This window comes from Acomys russatus, chromosome 5 (genome assembly GCF_903995435.1).
Source record: "Acomys russatus chromosome 5, mAcoRus1.1, whole genome shotgun sequence".
Taxonomy (NCBI): Eukaryota; Metazoa; Chordata; class Mammalia; order Rodentia; family Muridae; genus Acomys; species Acomys russatus.
The window spans coordinates 62,672,381-62,692,417 of NC_067141.1; the positions used below are offsets into that span (position 1 = coordinate 62,672,381).

The 20,037-nt window shown below is 40.3% G+C and overlaps 1 protein-coding gene and 1 long non-coding RNA gene across 3 annotated transcripts; one reads left to right on the forward strand and one right to left on the reverse strand.

Annotated features, from left to right (window-relative positions):
* Window positions 1-45: 45 nt before the first annotated feature.
* On the forward strand, window positions 46-18,634 carry Cutc (cutC copper transporter). 2 transcript variants are annotated; one of them, XM_051146610.1, is made up of 9 exons: window positions 46-216; window positions 2,966-3,037; window positions 7,496-7,555; window positions 8,438-8,647; window positions 9,212-9,247; window positions 12,365-12,498; window positions 15,530-15,557; window positions 17,292-17,397; window positions 18,218-18,634. In XM_051146610.1, the coding sequence occupies exons 1-9, from the start codon at window positions 159-161 to the stop codon at window positions 18,330-18,332; spliced, it is 819 nt and encodes a 272-aa protein (XP_051002567.1). In that variant the 5' UTR covers window positions 46-158; the 3' UTR covers window positions 18,333-18,634. The 2 variants fall into 2 exon arrangements, with proteins under 2 accessions (XP_051002567.1, XP_051002568.1); XM_051146611.1 differs by lacking the exon at window positions 2,966-3,037.
* Window positions 8,992-13,798, reverse strand: LOC127189615 (uncharacterized). The gene is made up of 3 exons (XR_007830664.1): window positions 13,494-13,798; window positions 12,989-13,036; window positions 8,992-9,788 (listed from the first exon to the last, which is right to left on the reverse strand). It is a non-coding gene; the product is annotated as an uncharacterized LOC127189615 (long non-coding RNA).
* Window positions 18,635-20,037: the final 1,403 nt, after the last annotated feature.

A 20,037-nucleotide genomic window follows, 5' to 3' on the forward strand; every position in this document is an offset into this window, starting at 1 on the left:
GGCTTCCCGAGCGCCCCGCCCTCCGGGCCCCTCCTCGCGCGAGGCTGGCCACTGCGCTTGCGCCTGCGACTCCGCGGGGACGCGCCCGCCCGGTGGATCGCGCAGCCGCGGGGACTCAGTGAAAACTGAAGGCGCGCGAGGGGAGGAACGCGGGAAGCATGAAGAAAGGGGCTTCTTACGAGCGGAAACCGGCATGGATACCGTCGGGGAAGGCGGGTGCGGAAGGTGGCGGGGCAGGGGGTGGTCGGCTGGTCGCTTCCGGGGTGGATCCCAAGCCTGTCTGGCTTTCCCGCGGTCCAGTTTGCTCTGCTGTCCCCCGGATCCCGGGCTGTCACGCATTCCCGGAGTTCCCTCAGCTCCCCGCAGCCCTTCGTGCCACAAGAGGGCACCATGCCCACCCGCCTCCCTGTCGCTGTGGTAAATAAATGTGAGGTGTCAGCTCTACCGCCTGTAGCTGAGGGCAGGCGGCGAGTGGGATCTGTGTCCACAGCCATTGGGTTACAGGTTGCCTCCTGCGGGAGTTGTTCCAGGACTGGCTATGACAGACAGGAGTTCGACAAAATTTTCGCTTCCTACTCAGTGAACTCTTGGTTCTCCCAACCAGGGGTTTCTCACATTTGCTGTTCCCAGGACTTAATTTGTCTTCCTAAAAAGTACTGACTGATAAATTAGAAAACAGCCATTATATGCCAATTATAGTTTAACACAAATAACTTGTGTTGTTGTTGTTGTTTTGAAGACAGGGTTTCTCTGTGTAGCCTTGGCTGACCTGCTATCGCTTTGTAGACCAGCCTGGCCTCAAACTCCCAGAGATCCTCCTGCCTCTGCCTCCCAAAAGTTGGGATTACAGGTGTGCACTACCACCCTGGCCATAAATAAATTTTATGAAGGATAAATATCCCTAAGCAAAATAGTGAAAGTGGCAATGCTCTATATTTTGCAAATCGCCTTCATATCTCACTTACTGGAACGGAGCTAGGTTCGCATACCTACATCTGCGTTCCATCTGGCACATTCAGTGGTACCCTGAAACTACAGTCCACTCCCTGGAGGCTAAGAGAGAAAAGGCAAATACAGCTACAGGCCTAGAATCCCCCAAATTCCCAGGAGTATCTTACGTCGAGTACTACCACTTCAGACATTTTTTTTTTTTTTTGATCCCTAAAACCAAAACAAAACAAAACCCCTTGTTTGCTCAGGCCCCTGTTGTAGCCGTTCCCACCCGTCCTCTTGTATGAAACGCTTCAGCGTTGTCTGCCCCACTGATGTGACTGTTACCAGATTTGTGGAGTTAGGGCATTGTTGTTTAAAACATTTGAATCCCAATGTACGGGACTGATAATCTTTTATTAAATAAATTATTATTGCAACTTGATATTAGGAGGTGACAGATTTTTGTTTGTATTTTAAAGTAATTTTTTCATCATAAAAGCAATATTGGGTAGAAAAAAAAAATCAAGTACTATGGAAAAGTTAGAATAATTCCAAATTCACTGCCCAGTAGTAACCACTACTAGAATATGGTGACTGTTCTTACAGAGGTCAGTACATGAAGTATGAATTAAACACTTACTGGTCATTGTTGTGTGAGGGTGGATACTGTGCCATAATGAGTGTGCGGAGGTCAGAGGTCAACTTTGTGGAATCAGTTTTCTTCTTCCTGCTTTAAATACATTCAGGGGATGAGCTCAGGTCAGACTTGCACAGGAAGTGACTTTCTCCACTGAACCATCTCCTAGGCTCCAACATTCAAAACTTATAATTAAAGTTACACACTTAACTTGCAGGAAAATCTCAAAGCTGCTAACACCATCCAGACATGTGTAGTATCAACATATAAGTTTGTAACTCAGGTTTTAGTATGTATTTGAATGACTTGTTAACATGGTAGATTTTGTGCTTTGCCAAGAAGTGAAGATAAAGAATTTTTACATAATGATCTTATTAAGGAACTTCATGTCAATCAACAACAATCAGATATTTATCTCATAAATAAGAGGTGAAAGTAGAGCTTTAATGAGAAATATATAACTCAAGTTATCGGAGTTCAAAAAAAAGGAGATAAGCTTTTCTATTTTGAAAAAAAACACGGTATCCTTGGATACCTTGGAAAAGTTTAGCATTTGAAGATGAAACTAAAAGGACTTTGCCAGTTGAGATAGCATAATCATTGGCAAAGATAGAGGCTGAAGAAAACTGGAGTCATAAAGAGGAAATCTTTATTATTATCAATGACCATGAATGCTTTTTGAATGCTTAGTGGGTATGATACCCTGTATGTAAGTTATCTCAATGTTTGTTACCCTGAGAGTAGGAATCAAAGCCTACTCTGCTTTATAGAAAACTTAAATAACCTGTCTAAAGTCACACAGTGAATAAAATGGTGGGATCAGGACTTTAAGTGTGTGCTCCTTATAACTGCTGGTATTGAGAAAACTGAGAGTTTGAGCTGAGACAGTGGTGAGGTCAGTGGTTAGGAAGATTCATTTCACATTTACTGTGTACTAAAGATAGTTTCAGTCTGGTTTCTTTTGTGTATGTCTATATCTATTTCAAGTCTAGAGATGCCGGCTTTTAAATTTTTTATTTTTATTTTTTTATTATTATTAATTATTATTATTATTATTAATTTATTATGTATACAGTGCTTTGCCTGCATGTACATTCACAAACCAGAAGAGGGCATCAGATCACATTATAGATGGTTGTGAACCACCATGTGCTTTCTGGGAATTGAACTCAGAACCTCTAGAAAAGCAGTCAGTGCTCTTAACCACTGAGCCATCTCTCTAGGCCCAGATGCCGGTCTTAATGAGTGGTATTTTACTACATGGATGGGTCTTAGTGCTTCTGTTTATTCTTATATTGCACATTTGGATTCATGCCACAAAAATATGAAGTGTTTGTGGAAGACTGGTATGAATTGCTAGATCCTTCAAGAATTTCTGTTGTTCATATATTTTAGGAGCAGCAAATGGATTTCTTATGGAAGTGTGTGTAGATTCAGTGGAGTCAGCTATGAATGCAGAAAGAGGAGGTAAGGGACAGTTGATATGGAGTGGTGGCTGGCAACCACTTTTACAGTCCGAAAGTGAACCCTGTGAACTGACCTCAAAAGCCCTTGCCAAACTGGGCGTGTGGGAGGCTATGGCAGAAGAGTCACTGTGATGTCTGTTTGAGCTTTTGAGGAGACTCCAATGAAAGAAAGGAAGATGGCCTTTGTCATCTCTGGCAAAGTGACAGTCGTTTCAGAAACAACTTACTAGAAAACCTACTGAAGGGTTTGGCACAGTGGCTCATGCTTATAGACCCAGTATGGGGGAGCTTGAGGCAAGAGGGTTGATTATTTTATTGAACTTGACACAAATTTTAAAATCTGAAATAGTTTAAAGGTATCTTTAAGGGACTGAGGATACAGCTCAGTGGCAAAGCACTTGTAACATGTGCAGTGTCCTAGGTTCAATCCCCAGCCTTGAATAAGAGTAAAAATTAAAGATGACTTTAGACTTACTATCTTTTTACCATAGGTGCTCTTTTGTTTCGTATTCTGGATTCGTTTTTGTAAGAAACATACACATTTTCATCAACCCAAGATCAGAAAAAATAATTTTAACTTGTTTTTTTTGGGCAACTTATTGTTGGGCAAGTATTCTACCAAACTCTACCCCATGCCTTTATTATTAATTAAGGAACATTCTCAAACATAAATGAATCAGTTATACGAATCGCCATGTGCTGACTAGTTTTGTCATTTGGGAAGAAGGGACCTCAGAATGAAATATCCCCACCGGGTTGTCCTATGGTGCATTTTCTTGATCGATGATATTGATGACTGATAGAGGAGGCCCCAGCTCACTGTGGGCAGCACCACCCCAGGCCTGCTGGTCCTGGGTGCTATAAGAAAACAGGCTTATCAAGCCAGTAAACAGCACTTTGCCCTCCAGTTCCTGCCTGGCTTTCTTCAGTGACAAGACTTATAAGACAGACTTTGTCTTCCCTGATTTTCTTTTGGCCATGATGCTTCATCACAGCAGTGGAGACCCTGACATCCCAGCTCCTCATCCAGTTTTAGTCACTTTTCTCGTCTCTGTGACAAATTACTGCACAAAAGGAACTTAGAGAAGGAGGAGTTTATTCTGGCTCACAGTTTGTTGGTTTTTTGAGACAGGGTTTCTCTGTGTAGCCTTGACTGTCCTGGACTCCCTTTGTAGACCAGGCTGGCCTCGAGCTCACAGCGATCCACCTGCCTCTGCCTCCCAGGAGCTGGGATTAAAGGCGAGTGCCACCACACCTGGCTTGGCTCACAGCTTGAAGGGATACAATCCATCATGGCACTGAAGGCCTGGCAGCAGAGCGTGAGGCGCTGATCACGCCATGTCTGTGGTCAGGAAGCAGATGGAAGTGGCTGCTGATGCTCAATTGACTTGTCTCTTCTTTTTTGGCTTGGGACTCCAGCCATTAAATAGTGCTACCCACATTCACTATGGGTATTCCCTCTCTTAAACTTCTCTGGAAACTTCTCAAGGATGCATTCAGAGATGTGTTTCCTAGAGGATTCCTCATCTAGTCAAATTGACACTGAAAAATAACCATTACAGACTTCAACTGTAGTTTGTTTGTTTTAATAATTTTTCTTAATTAAAAGAAAAAAAGATTGATTTATTTAATGTAATGAGTACTCTATCTGCATGTACACCTGCAGGCCAGAAGAGGGCATCAGATCACATTCTAGATGGTTGTGAGCCACCATGTGGTTGCTGGGAACAGAACTCAGGGTCTCTGGAAGAGCAGCCAGTGTTCTTACCTGCTGAGCCATCTCTCCAGCCCCCTCAACTGTAGTTTTTAACTGATGGTCAATCTTCTTTTGGCTACATTTTTGGTAAGGAGCAATATATATGTTTTCAGTTTTGCTGGGCATATTTGGCTATTGTCACTCCTTTGGGTTTTATTTGGGGTTTTTTGTTTTGTTTTTCAAGACAGGGTTTCTCTGCATAACAGCGCTGGCTGTCCTGAAACTTCCTTTGTAGGCTGGCCTCAAACTAACAGAGATCTGCCTGCATCTGCCTCCCAAGTGCTGGGACTAAAGGCGTGTGCCACCATTGCCCGGTTCTTTTTTGCTTTTTGAAAATGTGAAGTCCCTTTGTGGGGGAAAAATTGATTGATGTGTACTGGCAACAGGTGGATTTTCTTTTCTGGTGCCTCATGGGGATTGAACTCAGGGCTTTGTGCATACTAGATGCTGTATTACATCTCTTATTATGGGTTGTTTTGAGAGAGTTGCTGTAACCCAGGCTGACCTTAAACTGTGTTCGTCTTGCCTAAGATTTTCAAGTGCTAGTATTGTAGGCATGTACTACCGTACTCTATGATTCTTTTTTTAAAACTGTGGTTAATTTAGAAGTATGGCCTAATAAATATGTATTATTAGGCTAATTATTATTATTATGGCAGTATTTTCTAACCTGCCAGCAATCAATGAGAACGTAGACGCCTGTTGTATTTTAGAATGAGCCTTTACCTGGGGCAAGGCAGATGTTACTTCCTAAGCCATCCTCCGATAACTTCCCATTCCGTCTGTTCTAATCATTTCTACTTGGGCACCCTCCCATCCACAATCCCAAAACACTTGTTAACGTTCTCTATTTCTTCCCATGAGGAACTTCAGAATTCCTCCCCTGGGCCCAGGTGAAGCTTTTCCTATCCTGTGGCAATTCTCCTCCTTCCTCCATCCTGTTCTCTCTCTTTCTCCCAAGATTTTCTCTGTCTTCAAAAGCCTATCCCATTTGCCTTCCCAGGTGTATTGGCTTTTTATTGGCCAAACAGAAATAAGTTTTTAGGCAAGGTTACACAGCAATATTTGAGGTACATTAAAAGACAGCAAGCAGTAAGCATCAAGACCCGTTAGACCAATCTCCACCATTGTAAAGAAGCTTCCCCCCGCCCTCCCTCTTTGATTTGTTATGTGCATCATGGTGTTCATCGTTGAGGGCACCACAGTCTCAATTTTGCCAATTTTGTAAGTGGTGCCACATGATGTGCTTTTCTAGCCACTCTGTTCCCTGTTGAATTGTAGTTAACCCCAGCAGTTTAAAATCCAGTTCAGAATTAAGTTTCAATAAAATTGTTTCATAGGCCTGGCTGGAGAGATGGCTCATTGGTTACAAGAACTGGGTGCTCTTTCAGAGGACCTGGTTCAATTCCCAGCACCCATATGGCGGCTCACAACTGTCTTTAACTCCAGTTCCAGGGACTCCAATGCCCTCTTTTGGCTTCTATGGGCAACAGCTTGCACATGGTACACAGACATGCAGGCAAAATACTCATACATATAAATTAAATAAATAAGCTGGGCAAGGTGGTGCATGTCTTTAATCCCAGCACTTAGGAGGTGGAGGCAAGCAGATATCTATGAGTTTGAGACCAGCCTGGTCTACCTAGCAAGTCCCAGAGCAGCCAGGGCTATGTAGAGAGAACCTGTCTCAAAATACCAAAATTAAAATAAGAAAATTAAAAATATAAAACTAATTTTTAAAAGTTGCATTATAGACAGTTTCCTGTTGTATTACATTAGGCAGGCATCTTGTGTTTTTGTCTTTGGGGTGTGTGTGTGTGTGTGCGTGTGTGTGCGTGCACGCACGCGCGCATGTAATGTTAGGATTATTCAGTGGATTCAGGTGTAAGTTTTCCAGTCATCAGCTAACCTAATAATTTACATAGTGTATCACTATGTAGTTGAGGCTGGCCTTGAACTCATGATAATGTTTCTGCCTCAGCGTTACAAATGCTAGAATTGCAGGTGTTGTACCACCATGCCCTGCTTCACATTTATTTATTTCTTATTTATTTATTTGTTAGAATACATCCAGAAAGAACAACCTTCTTCACTTGGCCATTTGGTTTGTATGAAAGAAGAAGGGAGACAGGCTGGCTTCTCGGTTCACTGATTTTCAGAATAGCATGTTTGCTGTCCTCCAATGAGCTGTTTCAGCACTATAAAACTAGACTCCGACATACGTGGTTTACTCAATTGGAGTTATTTTGTTTATTGAGGCTTAAGGTGTCCTATCTTTGGCTAGTGAGAACGTCTGAGAACGTCTCCCTGCTCCTGAGAATGTCTAACATGACCCCAGCAGTATTCTCTTCATGTTGAAATCATTGATAGCTACTCCAAGTAGCTATTTTTGTTTTTTAAAGCTCAGAGTGATGAGGATTTGAAAAGTTGATGTTACTTTCTTATTGGCTGAGAGTTAGCATTCTACTTTTTTTTCTGTCTAATACTGTCTTTCCTGTGCACAGCAACTCTTTAATACAAAATTTAAGAGAACTGGCTTAACTTGAATTAATTCTTAATTTGGCTCTTAGTAACACAAGGAGGGTTGTAGAATACAATTGAGATTTAAAATTTTTTTACTCTAATTTTATAGTTAAGTTCTTATCTCATGTTTAGATAAACTTTTGTTATATAAACTTTTAAAAAAATGTATGTTTATCACAGGTGCTGGTCGGATTGAATTATGTTCTGGTTTATTGGAGGGCGGAACTACACCAAGCATGGGTAAGTATCTTTTTTTTCTTCACCAAATTTTTCATACAGAGGTTGGGACAACTGATTATTTAATATATGTTACAGTATGTGGTGAGTATGATGCCAATTAGAAATCCTAATGGTTATAAATAATATCACCAAAAGATTTAATCAAACATATTTGTTGTTCTCAAACATGAAAAAGTTGAAAGGTAAATAATTTTGTTGTAGCTACTGACATGTGCTTTTAAATTGCAGTGTCTTCAGTCTTTCTAAATTGTTCTTTAATCCTTGACTTTGCTGTTCCTTACCTTCTACCATAAACACTTTCCCCCCCTCACTGTCCTGCATTGCGTCCTGCATGGTTTGGTCCTGGAAACTTCACTCAGGCAATGAGGAAATGAAGCAAAGGCAGACAGGTGCACACTCACACATACAGAGACGCTAGGATGGGATGGATTGTACTTACTTTGATGGAGTGGTACCAACTATGCAACAGCCTAGAGCCTCAGTGTGTTTATTATGTACAGCACAGGTAGGGGAGAAAGTGTGCCTCAGTATGAGGTTTCTGTAGGGGAGCAGTCTTAGGTTGGGAGGAGGAAGCTGCAGTTGCTAGTTTTTGCACACACTGGTCAATCATTTATGAATACTCAACTCATACTTGGACCAAAGGAAGGCTTTGCCAATAGCCATGGGTCTGAGGCGTTGGTCCTTATTAATTCACACCCACTCAGGACTTCATCCTTTCCCCACAGGCCTCCTTCCCTTTACGTCACTGTACTCTGGCTCTTCTGTCAGCTCTTTTCCTTTGGAAATAGTACTTAAGAATATCTATTATGACCAGTAATATCTTAATAATGTCTTCTGATATTTTAGCTCACGTTGAACTTCAGTCTGCTTCTATTCTTAAAGGTGTTCTTCAAGTAGTAAAACAGAGTGTCCAGATTCCAGTTTTTGTGATGATTCGACCACGTGGAGGTGATTTTTTATATTCAGATCGTGAAGTTGAGGTGATGAAGGCTGACATTCGTCTTGCCAAGCTTTATGGTGCTGATGGTTTGGTGTTTGGAGCATTGACTGAAGATGGAAACGTTGACAAAGAGCTATGCATGTCTCTTGTGGGTAAGAATTTATATCTGAGGTATAAAAGCCTCAATGTATAAACACATGCTCCTGATGCAGAAAAAAAGTTTCGCAAAATTGATTTTTCAGTCATATCTGCAGACGCTTAAATTAACTTGTCTTTAAAAGTTGTTTAAGGATTTGAGGTAGAGTGCATATGTGGCGAAGCCAGCTCTACACTCCTTTGTGCTGTAGATGAGGTACCGCTCTTACAGGGTTTGCACTAACACTCCAGACCTTGAGAGGTTCTTACAGTCAGTGATGAGGAGAGGAGGTAGAGAGAACAGATGCAGACCCAAGTTGTTCTTGAAGATCCTCAGATCAACAAGTAATAGATATAATGTTGTCTTTGCAGTTCATGCCATCTTGTTTGGTGTAGATAGCTATATTTTATATAAAAGTCGGAGCTTAGTGGAAAGATAGGACTTAGGATTTTATAAGGCTGCCATTTTATTGTTATTTTAGTTCACCATCTTATCAAAAGGGTATAGAAGTTTTGCCCAAGAAGAGGTCCGCATATGGTAATAAACTTCTTCATGTTGTTGTATGGCTTTCTTTTTATAGCTCTTTGCCGTCCTCTGCCAGTGACTTTCCATCGAGGTGAGTCGTTTCTGCTTTAATACGTTTGTTAAGTGGTGTCAGTTTTCAGGTTTTACCAGATGGCACAACCTTTCTAAGGAACATTGTTCTATAATGTTACAGTGACATTGGTTAGTATCTTAGTCCTAGGGGAAAAAAGTTATGGATGTAGAGATGGCGCATAGTGTGTAGGAAGCGTCAACGCTCTGTTATGAACTGTGTCAGGAAGTAGTTGCAGCATGTACTGGGAAGACAGTAAACACTGCCTGGAAGTGCGTGTGTCCAACCAAGTAGCAATCCTGAGATTCACTTTTTATCAGATTACCTTAGGTCAGATACAACCCTAAACGAAATAAATCTCCATGGCCATTGAATTGAAATGTGCCGCCTGGCTTATGCCAGACAAAACCATTCCTAGAGCTAGCAGGGAGGTCAGCTTTATCAAATGGAGACTTCTATTAGGGAGAGAAAGTAGATGTCTGAACAAGAATCAGATGTTTTTATGAAGAAATCGATGACAATAGTTGTAGTTCCCATGTCCTTTGGCTAAGTCTTTCTAAGCCTGGCAAAATGGGGAGATAAGTGTCACTTGTGTTTAGAAGGTACTACCATTGCACATGAAAAGAAAGGAATTGGGCTGGAGAGATGGCTCAGCAGTTTAGGCCACTAGCTGTTCTTCCAGAGGTCCTGAGTTCAATTCCCAGCAACCACATGGTGGCTAATTACATCGATAATGGGATCTGGTGCCCTCTTCTGGTTTGCAGGCATACATGCAGGCAGAACAATGTATATATAATAAAATAAATAAATCTAAATAGACAAAAAGAAAAGAAAGAAATCTTTAGTCAGAACATTGGTATATTTAAGAAAATGTTAAACGTTTTCTTCCTTTTAAATAGGCTTAGAGTGAACTTCCAGCATCTGTCTCCATTTATAGAAATTAAGATGAAGTATTTGTTACCCTTTGAAATGTATGGCACTACCAGAAATTATCATTTTGATTTGATTTGGTACTAGCAGTGCTTCTTATAAATCACAATAACGAAAAGACATTAGGCTGTCAGCATCTTGAGGCAAGACACACCAAACAATTTTCAAATAGGAAAAATATTTTTAAACTAGTAAACATCTGAGAAAAATAGTTTTGATTTTGTCATGCCTATTAGTTTTAAAAAATAAATTAGTCACATAGAATATATTTTAAAATGTTTAAATGAGAAGATGATCTCAAATTTCTATTCCTTTCTTTTTCTCTAATAACTCTAACAAAAATATTTTCATGCTGAGCAATGGTGGCACACGCCTTTTATCCCAGCACTCAGGAGGCAGAGGCAGGTAGATCGCTGTGAGTTTGAGGCCAGCCTGGTCTACAGATCAATTCCAAGACAGCGACGGCTACACAGAGAAACACTATCTCGAAAAACAACAAACAAACAAACAAAATACTTTCCCAGTTTATAGAAATATTGGTGGGTGAGCATGTTACATTTTATGCAGTGTAGTTTGTTACGCCTTTTATTCACTTGTTAGTCTGATAAGGCAGTATAACCACTGCTGAGGAAGTGATGGCACCGGGACAGGGGCACCTCTGTAGCACCTCAGCTGCCTGTGTACAGTAAAGCGCGGAAAGGGAGTCTGTCCCAGAGGACTCATGGTGCTTCATCACCGTAAATCAGAGCTTCGCATTGTAAGACAGTGCTGAGCATCAGCCTAGAAGTAGTTTTTCTTTTTAAGGTTCCTAGGCCACTTTCTTAGTGTTCTGACCTCTATTTTCATCCTTTCATCTCTCCTTTCCTCCCTCCTGTGAACTTGGAATCCTCCTGCCTCATCCTCCTGAGTGCTAGAATTACAAGCCTATGCCTCCATGCCTGACTTGAGAAAGGAAGTATCATCTTAATAGAATGCAATTGAAACCTCACGTAGTCTGTTGAAAACAACCAGCCTTACACTGTGAGTCTTGAGTCTATCAGGTAAATGATTTAGTGCAAACTATTACTCAATAAATATGAATGTGAAGCCTCCGAGGACAGGCTAGTATAATGTTTCATTCTATGCAGTGTAGTTTGTTTTGAAACCTTAGAGCACTTTTCCAGATATAATCATTGACCTGCCACATTTACAGCATTGTCATGTCTAAATGATAGTATAAATTCATTAAATTTTTTGGTGTTTTGACACAGGGTTTCTCTGCATAATAGCCCTGACTGTCCTGGACTCACTCTGTAGACCAGGCTGGCCTCGAACACAGAGAGATCCTCCTGCCTCTGCCTCCTGTGTGCTAGGATTAAAGGCCTGTGCTACCATGCCCAGCTCTCATTGATACTTTTTTTACAATAAATTTTTAAGTAGGTTTAATTTAAAGAGAAACAGTCATGACTACTGAACATTTTAAACTTGCCACTTCCCATTTGCATCTAAGTAAACGCACCTACTGAAACATGTGCTGATGAAATGACCATGCATGTATCGCCAGCAGTGTGCAGCCTTTCGTGCTGGCAAACTCTGATGCTTAGAAAATAAAAAGAGGGGCTGGAGAGACGGCTCAGCAGTTAAGAGCACTGACTGCTTTTCCAAGGACCTGGGTTCAATTCCCAGCACCCTCATGGCAGCTCACAACTGTCTGTAACTCCAAGATCTGACACCCTCAAACAAACATACAAGCAGACAAAACATCAATGCACATAAAATTTAAAAAAGAAAAGAAAAAGAATCCTTAGGAATAAAAGATAAACAAACAAAAACTCTTAGAGCAGGCATGGTGACACATGCCCTTAATCCTAGGACTCTAAAGGCAGAGCAAGTGGCTCTCTGTGAGTTTGAGGCCAGCCTGGTCTACAGAGCACTCACTATGCAGTAATCACCAGGCTAATTAGAGCTACATCAGGAGACTCTGTCTCAAAAAGAGAAGAAAGAAGAGACTCTGGTTTGTAGCATATTTTAGTTTCTGTGGTTTAAGTGCTTTACCTTGACCAATTTTAAATGCCAGCCTAAGTTACGAAGTTGTGAGTATTTCATAATTGTATATTGTAAGCCAGTATAAATCTAGTGTACCATTAAATATATATACACTATGTTTTGGAAACTATTGAATTAGAGGATGTTTCTGTTCAAAATTCAAACCAGTTTTACTTATTTTAGCCTTTGATATGGTTCATGATCCAATGGCAGCTCTGGAGACCCTTTTGACCTTGGGGTTTGAACGTGTCCTGACCAGTGGATGTGACAGCTCAGCACTAGAAGGACTGCCTCTGATAAAGCAACTCATAGATGAGGTACAGGCACCTTTTCTTCACTTACTTCTTAAGACGGTTGTGGTTACTCTGGACATTCTATTATTCAGCTAGTTTATAAAAGTGAAAATTACTGACTTTGTAATTATGAAAGAAAAGCAAAGTCAATGATATATAACTTTTCTGTACTTATTGCATGGGTGTTTTAAATAACCAAGGTACTTCCGATCAAATTAGAGACAACAAATCTTACGTTTCCTCTGTCATTAGTCTTGTCTAGTTTTATACCACTTGGTGGCCAAGTAGTGTGTGCATGTATCTGCATGTGTATGTATGTACCGTTACTGCCCGTGCAATCTTTTCACAATAGGTACTATAATAGAATAACTTTTGCAAGGTGCTGCAGGGGCACAGTGGGATGGAGCTAATTCCAGATTTGCAGATATGGAGGTTGGTAGTCGTTAGAACTTCCTAGATGAAAAGACTTCCAAACGGTGATGTCTTACTCCTTTGGAGGGTATCTGGAACTTACCTGTCAAAGTCAGAGTTGTTTCCGCAGAGAAAGTGTATGTGCAAAGGCCTTGAAACAAGAACAGCCATGACTTAAGGTATGGAAGACTGAACAGAGTTTGAAGTGGAAAAAAAAATGTAGAACCACGAGAGCCTTGCTAAATAGCATTTCATATTTAATCTTTGGCTCTAGGACAGCCCAAAATATTTTGGAATAGAAGAGCTGGTGAACCAGGTTTCTAGTTTTAAAAGATTACTAAAGAATAGAGAATAAGCTATAATGGTTGCTATAGCCCTGTATTAGGTTTTAAAGTCCTCTCCCCCTCCCCACCACTATGTGTGTGTGTTTATATATTAATCATTGGTTGACACAGTTGCACTTACCTCTTACATCTTGAGTAAGTACCTAGTACTATAATACACTTCATAACGCATAGGCTGCTGGGTTAGAATCCAGTCTCACATCTTGGGTTTGCCTCATTCATTTCCCTGGGCAAATCACATAAGCATTCTATGGTGGAGCTAACCTTTCTGCAAAGATGAAGTGATGATAGTGTCTACCTCCCCAGACAACTGGAGAGTGTGTCAGTCAGACTTCCATCGCTGTGACATAACACCTGACATGTGCAACTTAGAAGAGTGCTTGACTTGGGCTCCTTGCTTCTGAGGTTTTGGTCTGTGGTCCATGGCTCTGCTCGTGAGTCCATGATAGTACAGAAGGTAATGGCGGTGGGAGCATGTGACAGAGGCTGCTCACTTCATGGCGCATAAGAAGCAGAGACAGTAGTAACCAGAAGGGACAGAGAAGATCCAGCCCCCAAGGGCAGGTCCCCAGTGAATGATCACCTCCAAGGCCTCACCTTCCACACAGTCTGTTCATCAGTGGATCACTCCAGTCATGAAGTCAGAGTCCTCCTGGTACAGTCTGTCAGGTGGCAACCAATCCTACGAGCATAGGTGCATTTCACAATCACACCATAAGTTTTGGGGTTTGTTTTGTTTTTGGAGATAATTACTGATAGTTAGTGTTTTGTATTATTAAATCACTTTTGATAGTGTTAAAAAGTAACCTTTTATAGAAGTCCAAAAAGTATGATAAAATTTATCTCTTTAAAATATTATTTTTCGGGGACGGAGAGATGGATCAGCAATTAAGAGCACTGGCTGCTCTTTCAGAGGTCATGAGTTCAATTCCCATCAACCACATGGAGGCTCACAACCATCTATAATGAGATCTGATGCCCTCTTCTGGTGTGCATGGAGACAGCATACTCATATACACCTTGACAGTGAATGTTTTGTGGATGCTTTGCTCTTACACATTTGAGATCATAGAACATCTTTGTTTCAGTTAGTTTTTCTAACAGTTATTAATTTTGTGAAGTAGCCTCCTTTCTCTCAGTCTCTATTTCATTATCTGACTATATTTCATCTTCATCGTATGTGATATCTGAAGTTTTATTTTATAAACATTTCCCTGCTATCTTTCCTCCTTTAGTATGTGAGTTCCATGCGAACAGGAACTTTGTCTTGTTTGCCACATCAAAGGGATGGGTTTCCTCCTCCCTCTCACGCTTAGCTCCTGAGGCACATAGTCTAAACAAAAGAATGCACACAAAACTCTATATGTTCTTGTGCATGCGTGCGTTCTTGTGTGTGTGTATGTTAGCAAAGAAATATAAAACTCAAAGAGATGGTTAGAATTAGAGGCTTACATATGATTTTAGTAGGTGAGGAGGAGACCGAGGAAGGGCAACTATGGAAGAAAAATTATTTTCTGAAAACATAAATAGACTCTTAAGACAATGGATAGGTGATGATATAATTTTATAATTTGTTCCTATCTTCCAAACTTATCAGAAATTGAATTAGTTCTTATAGTCTCAGCCGATAAACTTCTGGCTTTATTCTGTTGGTATTTATTCAATGAGGCAAGACTTGAGTGGATTCCCATCCTCCCAGTCCCCCCATTAATTGTAAATACAATTATATTGTCTTTTCTGCTAAAATTGTACTTAGATGCGACTATTTTCATTCCACTGCATACCACAAACTCAAAATTTCTGTGGTTTTCTAGTAAGATTGTTTCTTAAGATGGTATGCTTATAAAGTATATTTCCCACCTATTCTTTATGTTTATAGCACAATACATTTTTTTTTCAAGACAGGGTTTCTCTGCATAGTCTTGGCTGTCCTAGACTCACTTTGTAGTCCAGGCTGGCCTCGAACTCACAGCGATCCACCTCCCTCTGCCTCCTGAGTGCTGGGATTAAAGGCATGCACCACCACGCCCGGCGACACACAATACATTTTTAAAGCAATACAATAAAATTTATTTCAAAAAAAAAAATTACAATGTTGTAGATCTTTCTTGCTCACATCCTTTCCCTCAGAGAGAGAGAGAAGTGGGGGGGGGGGGGGGGGGGGGGGGGGGGAGAGGGAGGGAAAGGGAAGCTCTATTGAAAAGTTAAGCATTAGCAGTAACTTAAAATGTAATATGCTAATTAATCTCAATTGAGACAAAGACACTAAAATTTACCTTTTTTTTTTGGTCCCCTTTCAGGCAAAAGGCAGGATTGTGGTAATGCCAGGTATTTATCTCTGTTGATTCATATAATACTGAAATAAGGTTTTAGAAGAGTAAATGAGCCAAGAAAACAAAGGAAAGAGTGTTAAAACATGGTACTTAGAGATAAAAATAATAGTTTAATTAAAATGTTTTAAGATCGGAAGGTCTCTGCTGGGATTTAAAAGAACATTCTAACAGAGGTTGTCTGAAAGAGGAACAAATAAGGAATTTCTCCATGCTTGCTTTCTTACCGTGTAGAATATGGGTTTGGATGTTCACGTCGGTGAGGCAAAGCAAGTTCAATGTTGCTATCCTATGATAAAGCCAAATATTAGGCAATGTGCCTGAATAAATGGAATATTCTGTCAGCTCATACAGTTCCATCAAAAGACTTTAGGACATAAATATCAAAAACCAACTTCTTCATGATAAGTTCAGAAGCAAGTAGAGCTAGAAGGACTCTATCTCAACAAAAAATATATATGATAAACCTACGTTTAAAAAGCTAAAAGAATTTCCACTAAAATCAGTTGAGACTCGGTAGTTTTAATAATTTCCATAAGGCCACACAGCTTTTTAGTTACAGTGGGAAAGCCCAGAATTCTAACTCAAGTCTGACTTGTCAGCTATGTTCTTTCATTTTTGTTTTATTTTATTATTTTATTTTAGACAGGGTCTTGTTATATAGCCAGGCTGGTCAAACTTGAGGCCATCCTGCTTCGGCCTCAAGTGCTGAGGTTAGAGGCGTCCGCACTCTGCCTGACTGGCTCTTCCCACTCCTTAGGGCTCAGCAATATGACTGTAGCACCGCGAACAACATCGAAAAGCCAAGTTAATGAGGCTGCGGAAGTATATTTAAAACACGCCTGTAATCCCAGCACTCGGGAGGCGGAGGCAGGCAGATCTCTGTGAGTTCAAGGCCAGCCTGGTCTACAGAGAGAGCTACAGGACAGCCAGGGTTACACACAGAGAAACTCTGTCTCAAAAAACCAACAACAACAAAACAAGACAAAAACAAAAACATAGCTTAAAGAACAAAGTATTAATTCCATCCTAAAATGTTTTAAATAGATAGATCTTCTGTATCAGAATATAAGGTTGGAGAATTTACATTTATAATTACTGGTATCAGTTTAGACTATGACTGTTATAAATATATTGAAGATTATCCAAATGAATGTCATCTTAAAGTACTTGGCTGTGTGGTTTAAATAAAGTGAGATTAGATTCTTCTTCAGTGAAATGAGACAAAAGTTAATCTCATGATGAACAAGCTGTCAGTAGTTTGCTTACTCATTTCTACTAGCGTCAGTCCATTCCTCAAATCCTGGGCCAGAGCAAAAACAGTACAGGTTCTCTGCTGAGGAGTTTCCGGTGCTTTTGTAGCTTTTTCCTCAGACCTGTCCTGCCCTTCCCGTGTATTTGACTTTGCTGAAGTTGAGGGGCCAGCAGTGATGAAGTTCTAAATGGTTTTCTCTTTCCAGAATAGTCTTTTTAAATCCAAAGATAGCAATGTACGGCACTGTGACATAAACCAGCGGATAAGTGAGGCTCCATTATAAGCTCTTTGTCCTTAAAGCTGTTCTAGGTCTGCAGCACGGATCTCGTTTTCTGATCCCATTTTAGCTTAGAGACAGTAATGTTTGAATCAGAAACATTTTAGACTAGAGAGTTTATGTAGAATAAGGATTTATCTTTATTTAAACTTTATGTGATATTCTGTTCCATTTAATGTATTACTTTTTCTTTGTAACAGGGGGTGGCATAACAGATAAAAATCTGCAAAGGATCCTTGAGGGTTCCGGAGCTACAGAATTTCACTGTTCTGCTCGGTCTTCTAGAGACTCGGGAATGAAATTTCGGTATAAATTCATTCCTTATTTATATACAGGAGAAGATGGAATTAATCTTTGCTTGCTTAAATAAGAAATCCTTAGTTAATGCCGTTATTAAATCATGAAATGCTGTGGCTAGTAGGTGTTGTGTTTGGTTTTCAGTGTGAAAGTATTTCTAAAATGATTGTTGTTCTGCCATAATTAAGCAGTATCTTTAGGGTCTTAAGTAAGTCTGTATAAAGTCTTTGCTTAGTCTTGGTAGCCCTCACCATTGCTAGATGTATCTAGTCTGAGAGTCTACAAGGCGAGTAACTATTAATTCAATGGGAATGATTTCCTGATTAAAACATTGCTGAACTTAAGCACTTAATAAAGTATTCAGTGAGTCAGATACTCACATGTACCCATTCTGTATGCTTTCCCTTTACAAAGTTAATAATTGATACAAGACAGCCTCAATACCATTTTATCTCTCCTAATGTAAATAGTCTTCCTTTACCTTTGCTCTCTACTTGGAGTTGTTTTGAAAGTTGGTCACTATTAAGGACTTTAGTCTACTATCTGGTTCCCCCCCCCCCACAATACCATAAAGGAGTCTTACAACAGTCGAGAGGAAGGCCCTTAGCATGTACATTTTCAGATATAAAATCCAATCTCCTGCCTGATAGATTTAGCTACTAGATCTTTTAAAGAAATTAACTAGTGAAAGTGTGGAGTGTGGTAGTCCACCATCCTTGACCTTGCCTTCTTCTGACCATGGATTAGCCTATAAAGCAAAGTGCCAGTCGGAGGGTGTATTTAACAAGTGGTACGACTATCTGTCTGTTCTCTGTTATTTCTATTGCAGAAATTCCTCTGTTGCAATGGGAGCGTCACTTGCTCATTCAGAGTATTCAATGAAGGTAACAGATGTGACAAAAGTAAGGACTTTGAATGCTATTGCAAAAGATGTCCTAGTTTAGCTAAACTTCTGAGAGACGTGGCTATCACAGTGTGAAGGGAGAAGTTGAATCTACAGTTCTCTGACACAGCATTAGCCTTCCCCATGGCTATGGAGTATGTGTCTAAGAAGAAAAAGAAATTGGAACAGCAGTGCAATCGCTTTCTTTGCTCGTCATTGCTGTCATCATGGGTAAATTTAGTCTGTGCTTCTTCCACAGAGAGAGGCTTAGTCAGTGTCCAGTGGAATTAACTGATGAACTCGCAAAGTTCAACTGTAAAGTATGAATCAGCGTTTGGTTTGAGGTCAATCTAGTGTCACTTTTTTTTTTTTTTTTTGCCCTTTTTGTCTGTAAAATAAAAATTCTCATACTATTATGTTATAGTCTCATATTCTTTGACATAATATCCTCAGTAGCTTACTAAGAAAAGATTGTTTTGCTTTTCTGTTACATTTAGTTTTTTTTTCTATTATGTACTTAGTGGATTTGTTGCTCTGGGCTGCAGGTAGACATTATAGTAAAATGGTATAGCCTAAGAATCTATCTGAAGTGGGGGATAAGGACCCAAGGTGCTAGATGACAGAGTGATGGTAATGGCTAAAGCCAAACCAGAGCTCAAAAAGAAAGTACATCCAACAGTGAAAGTCATACTAGGGCCAGGTACAGTGGTGTATGCCTGTAATTCCAAATGCTAGAAAGACTGAGGCAGGAGGATGGCTTGAGCCCAGAGTTCTGGGCTGTAATGTACTATGCCACTCATTTGTCTGCACTAACTTTGACATCAATATGGTGACCTCTAGGGATCAGGTGACCACCAGGTTGCCTAAAGAGGAATGACCCAGTCAAGGTCAGAAATCATGTTACTTTAAAAATGTTGCAGGGATCACGGTAAGGAATAAAGATGAGATGAAAGGTTCTGCCATTACAGGTTCAGTTACAAAGAAGAAGTTGCAAATCAGTTGCAGATTTGTGATTTGGGTTGTAGCCTGTGCAGGTAAAATTGAATGATTCTGAGGACCTTATTTAATGCCACGATTATTGGATGGCTCTAGGACTTTTACGTTGTTAAACCCTCAGACTTGGAAAGCAGGATTTAAAAGTTCCTAGAGCCAGCCAGTAATCCCAGCACTTAGGATACTGAGGTAGGAGGACTGTTATGAGTTTGAGACCATCCTGGCCTTCGAACTGAGACCTTGTCTCAAAAGATCAACTAGCAGGACTTGAGAGATAACAGCAGTTTAGAATTTGGGGTTTTCTTCCAGAGGACCGAGGTTCAATTCCCAGCACCCACATGTTAGCGTACAATCTTCTGTAACTAAAGCTCCCAGAGATCCAAGTCTTGCCTGTGGCCTTTGTGAACACCTAGCATGCACGTGGCACACAGACATGCAGGCAAAACACCTGTACATAATATAAAATATGCACAAAAAATCCAAAAGCAAGTTTCTGGACTCAGAATCTTACATACAAGCTTAGACTGTATAATTCTCCAGAGATAAGAATTGTCCTGTTGCCTGTGTTTGTGATATAAATTCCTGGAGATTCAATAACAAGTTCAGCTTGTTTTTAAGACTGAACATCAGGCTCCTAACCTCCCAGGTCAAGCTGTCATCTTTAAGATGCTTTGCTTTGTGGGTGTGGTACAAAGCACAGTACTACTGGGCAAACATAAATACCAGGGATCATATCTTACCTCACAATCAAAAGAAAGCTAACTTTTTGAACC

Coding starts and splice junctions, on each gene's coding strand:
- Cutc (XM_051146610.1), top strand. CDS start 159: ATGAAGAAAGGGGCTTCTTACGAGCGGAAACCGGCATGGATACCGTCG. Junction 3,038..7,495: donor TATGAATGCAGAAAGAGGAG/GTAAGGGACAGT, acceptor TGTTTATCACAG/GTGCTGGTCGGATTGAATTA. Junction 17,398..18,217: donor GACTCGGGAATGAAATTTCG/GTATAAATTCAT, acceptor TTTCTATTGCAG/AAATTCCTCTGTTGCAATGG.